This window comes from Astyanax mexicanus, unplaced genomic scaffold (assembly GCF_023375975.1).
Source record: "Astyanax mexicanus isolate ESR-SI-001 unplaced genomic scaffold, AstMex3_surface scaffold_75, whole genome shotgun sequence".
In the NCBI taxonomy this organism is placed as follows: Eukaryota; Metazoa; Chordata; class Actinopteri; order Characiformes; family Acestrorhamphidae; genus Astyanax; species Astyanax mexicanus.
In genome coordinates this window covers 22,501-27,500 of record NW_026040085.1, presented here as the reverse complement: position 1 = coordinate 27,500, position 5,000 = coordinate 22,501, and the positions used below count along the sequence as shown (strand labels likewise).

The following is a 5,000-nucleotide window of genomic DNA, read 5'->3' as shown; positions in this document are numbered from 1 at the left end:
AAAATATTCTCATTTAGAGCATAATCAATATTTGGTGGAATAACCCTGGTTTTTAATCACAGTTTTTATGCATCTTGGCATCATGTTCTCCTCCTTGTGATCATCCATCTTCCTCCTGATTATATTCCAGAGCTTTTTATTTTGGTAAAATCAGAGAAACTCATCAATTTTAAATGCTTTCGTATTTTTTCCAGAGCTGAATTTCACAAAACAGATCTCACTTTCCAGAAAAGTGCACTGATTAAAATCACAAGAAAATAAAACTCACACATGAAGAAAAACCCAAAACTGTACATTTATTACCATTAATATACAGCCTCATATAGACAGCAGAGCGTTATAAATTTAATCTGATCAAATCAAAAAATCCCGACCAAACATCTCAGATCAGCTTAAACACAGACAGGAAATAAAATCACTGACTGAAATCCAGCCCTAATGCCTCATTACTGCCTTATTACTGCCTTATAAATGCCTCATTACTGCCTTATTACTGCCTTATAAATGCCTTATTACTGCCTTATTACTGCCTCATTACTGCCTTATAACTGCCTTCTGCCTCATTACACCCATATAATACACTAATGCTTTTACCAATCTTTACAAATCTTTACCAAACTTGGAATTCTTGTGACTTTTTGATGTTAGTGATCATCAGTGTAAAAGTGCGCATTAGATCACGCTGCTGAATAAAAACTTTAGCAGGATTAGCCGCCATGCTAATAAACTAGCAAACATGCTGTTCAGACTACAGACTGATCATCTGTTATTTTATCATTTTATTTAATCTTAAATTTCACAATCCAAGCATGTTTTATAGAAAAGTCCATTCCTCGACACTGATCAGCTTTAAGGTACAGTTTGGGTTAATACTCAGGATTACAATACTCAATACCAGCAGCGGTACTCTTACAGACACTTTAAAGTGTTTAAGAGTGAAGCTGTATCAGATGATACTCTGCATTAATGCGGCTCTTTCTAATATTTAAGTGGATTTATTTCGTACAGTTCCTTCAGTTACACAGTAAAAAACTTAGAGTTTAGACTCTTTAGTGAAATTAATGAAGAGATATTACCAGTTTAAATCTGTCTACACCATTAAAATTACACATTTCCTGCAGGTATTAAGCTAAACTGAGATGATCAGTAAGAAAAGTGCTCAAACTAATTCATTATAAATCCAGCACTGAACAAAACACTGACTGAAAACAGCCTGTCATCATAACCATTAATAACCATTAATAACATTACTGAAAATCACCCCGGGGTGAAGCAGCAGAGCGAAGGGGGAACAGAAGCATCAAAAACCACCGAAAATCAAAAAGACTTAAATTCACCTTTACTGATCAGATAATGACACAAATGATAAATAAAGCAGTCTTTCCACTGGAAGTTGGTCTTATTTCATATTTACAACAATTTCACCCAAAAAAGTGCAAGTTCTCGTGTTTCTGGTCCTGAATACGAAGCGCAATCTGAAGCTGCAGCGATATACAGGCCTGTGTGGTTTTGATTAGCCCTTCAGTAAAATAAACAGTCCCAGAATCCACCTGCTGCAGGAAAACAGAAGATCCTGATTCTATTTACAATTTCATCTCTACTAAATAAACGCTGTGTTGAGGAACGAGTCGCTATGCTTTGTTTAGCCATACGTTTTTTTGCTAGCGCGTTGTGCAGTGGCTAATACAGCAGTTAATCCTCCCGTAGCCCACGTGTGAGAACTGAATAAATGTACATATCTGGCAACCTGAAATGTGTGAAGTGTGTTGTGTGTAGGGGAAGTGTAGCGCAGTGCGATTAGTGATTCTGTGAAAATTCAGCAAAAACCAAACAGACTGATTCCCCTCACTAACTTAAACACACTAAGACAAGTTTGATGTTTAAATGTTTGTGAACATCTCCTCTCAGGAATTTAATCAGATAATTTAAGTTGTACTCATTGCTGACACAGATGTGCACATGCACACACACAGCTTGTCTAGCCCCCGCATAGAAATCTCTCAAAAGACCAATAAGACTCTAGAGCAGATCAACATAAACCTACTGGCTCCAAGTCTAATGCCAGGTGTGGGCCGGGGGGTGTAACGCCCCCCAGTACTGAGCTTAAATATATGTAGAATCAGTTTGGTAACTGGGCATCATGTGGAGAGTCCGGACCTCACATACGCTTTAGTTCCTAAATACAGTCGAATCCTCACTGTAAAGTTACTCCAACAAAAGCAGAATAAACTCTTTTTATACCTCTGATTTCACAATACAATTTACAGTAAGATTTTTCTGTTCAGTTCTGTTCAAAACACATTATATCACCAGTCAGGGGCTGGTAGATACTCTGGAGCCAAACAAATCCAGAATTGTGTTCTGATGCAGAAATCTGATATAAAACTAAATCCACCTAAATCCAATTAAATAAACAGAACATTTATTTACTACAGCTGTCATAACAGACAGCAGGGGGAGCCCTAACCACCGTCCTTACCAATTAATGATTTCAGATAAAGAGGAGGCCTAATAGTAACAGTGTGTGTGTAAAGTGTGTGTGTCACACGCACACACACACACACACACTACACACAAGTGTGTGTGTGTGTGTGTGTGTGTGTGTAGTGTGTGTGTGTGTGTGTGTAGTGTGTGTGTGTGTGTGTGTGTTATGTGAGTTCACTCCAGCTGTACGCAACAAACAGCAGCAAAAGGCAGAAAAGGTGAACCAGGCTCGAGCCAATCAGATCCCACATTTGCCAGGAAGTGGGCGGGGCCTGGGAGGAAGGGAGGCCCTTGCTCTCGTTTTGTTTCTCCTCTGTGTTTCTCCCTCCATCCGCATCCTTCACTCCCTCGCTCTCGCCCAGCGCCACCAGCGCTCCAACCGTGACCCTGACCGCCCTCAGAGAACACTGCAGTATATCATACGCCGAGCAGAGAGACGACTGAGAGAGAGACAGAGAGAGAGACACACAAAGAGAGAGAAAGACAGAGAGAGAAAGAAGAGAGAGAGAGACAGAGAGAGAGACAGAGAGACAGAGAGAAAGAGACAGAGAGAGAGACACAAAGAGAGAGAAAGACAGAGAGAGAAAGAAGAGAGAGAGAGACAGAGAGAGAGACAGAGAGACAGAGAGAAAGAGACAGAGAGAGAGAAACACAAAGAGAGAGAAAGACAGAGAGAGAGACAGAAAGACAAAGAGAGAGACAGAGAGAGAGAAGAGAGAGAGAGAGAAAGACAGAATGGAGAGAGACAGAGAGAGAGAGAGAGAGAGAGAGTGAGAGAAAGAGACAGAGAGAGAGAGAGACAAAGAGAGAGAGAGAGAGAGACAGAGAGGAAAGGGGCAGGAACAATGAAAAAGGATAGGAAAAGGATAAGATACCAAAAAAGAAAGACAAATGAAGGAATGAAAAAAAAAGGTGGAGTGTAATAAAGGGAAAAAGAGGGCAGGAGGAGAAGAAACATCCATCAGGCAGAAAAGAAGGAAAGAAAGAAAGAAGAGTTTTAGAGTTCAGAAGATCAGAAATAAGAACGCCAGCAGCTCTGCTGAACTCTGACGAGTAGAGCATGAAGATGCTAGCTCTCTCTCTCTCAGTCTCTCTCTGTCTCTCTCTCAGTCTCTCTCTCAGTCTCTCTCTCTCAGTCTCTCTCTCAGTCTCTCTCTCAGTCTCTCTCTCAGTCTCTCTCTCTCAGTCTCTCTCTCTCTCAGTCTCTCTCTCAGTCTCTCTCTCTCAGTCTCTCTCTCAGTCTCTCTCTCAGTCTCTCTCTCAGTCTCTCTCTCTCAGTCTCTCTCTCAGTCTCTCTCTCTCTCAGTCTCTCTCTCTCTCAGTCTCTCTCTCTCTCAGTCTCTCTCTCAGTCTCTCTCTCTCTCAGTCTCTCTCTCTCTCAGTCTCTCTCTCAGTCTCTCTCTCTCAGTCTCTCTCTCTCAGTCTCTCTCTCAGTCTCTCTCTCTCTCAGTCTCTCTCTCAGTCTCTCTCTCAGTCTCTCTCTCTCAGTCTCTCTCTCAGTCTCTCTCTCTCAGTCTCTCTCTCAGTCTCTCTCTCTCAGTCTCTCTCTCTCAGTCTCTCTCTCAGTCTCTCTCTCAGTCTCTCTCTCGTGGTGTTATGATGCAGGTGAGCAGAAGGTCAGCAGCAGACAGAAGCAGCAGCAGCAGAGCTAAAGCAGAGCAGCGTAAACTCTCACCACACAGAATCTCTCTTACTGACACGGTTAAACTGTGGTGAAACTGGTGAGCTCGGTGGATCAGACTGATCCGGATAGAGTTCTTGATCTTATAAATATGAGAAGCTTCTTCATCAACATTAACTAACATGGAGCTAAACTAAAGTTCTCTCGTGTCCATATCGTACTCCTCTAAAAATAAAATCTAAAATAAAATAATAGTATATAAATCACACACACACACACGCTGTACTTCTTCATTCAAAATGACAGAGGCATGTACAGTAAGAGCTACACAGCGCAGTGAGCCATGCAGCAGCGTTCTGCTGACCGGCTGGTAAACGATTTCAGCAGAGTGATGAGAATGAAGTAATGAAGCCCAAAGCCGTCGCTGATGATGTTCTAATACACAGATATGACTCCATGCTGTGGAGGAGAGTGAAGCAGTGTGGAAGAGCTGCTCCAGGATCAGATGGATCAGATGCCCCATTCAGATACAAACCCCCTATAAAATAATGCCTAAAGATCTGCTCCTTTAGATTAGGAACAATGAGAATAATAAAAGAAACGATAATGTAGAAAACTAACAGCGAGTGCTGCCAGTATTTAACAGTATTTAACAGTTATGTATCAGTATTCAGCAAAGAGCTGAAACACTACTTATAACTTCATAATTCAATCATTGATTTCTGACTGGCTAATTTGCATGAAGTTCAGCCTAAATTTTCATCTGATCTCAGAACAGCCTTCACATCTTCACACTCTGCTCCTCACTCTGAGTGTTTGTGATTTTAGAGTCGGACACGTTCCTGAACCAACAATCTATTTTACCATCTGCATCCAGACAGGAGCTGATCTCCTA

At 41.4% G+C, this 5,000-nt stretch overlaps 1 protein-coding gene across 1 annotated transcript in view; it reads right to left on the bottom strand.

Annotated features, from left to right (window-relative positions):
- Positions 1-275: 275 nt before the first annotated feature.
- LOC125798672 (leucine-rich repeat and calponin homology domain-containing protein 1-like) overlaps positions 276-5,000 on the bottom strand; it is a 16,636-nt gene continuing 11,911 nt past the window's right edge. Inside the window, exon 17 of the mRNA XM_049474196.1 lies at positions 276-2,924. Coding sequence (XP_049330153.1) covers positions 2,649-2,924 — 276 coding nt within the window. The 3' untranslated portion in view covers positions 276-2,648. The remainder of the gene's footprint in view (positions 2,925-5,000) is intronic.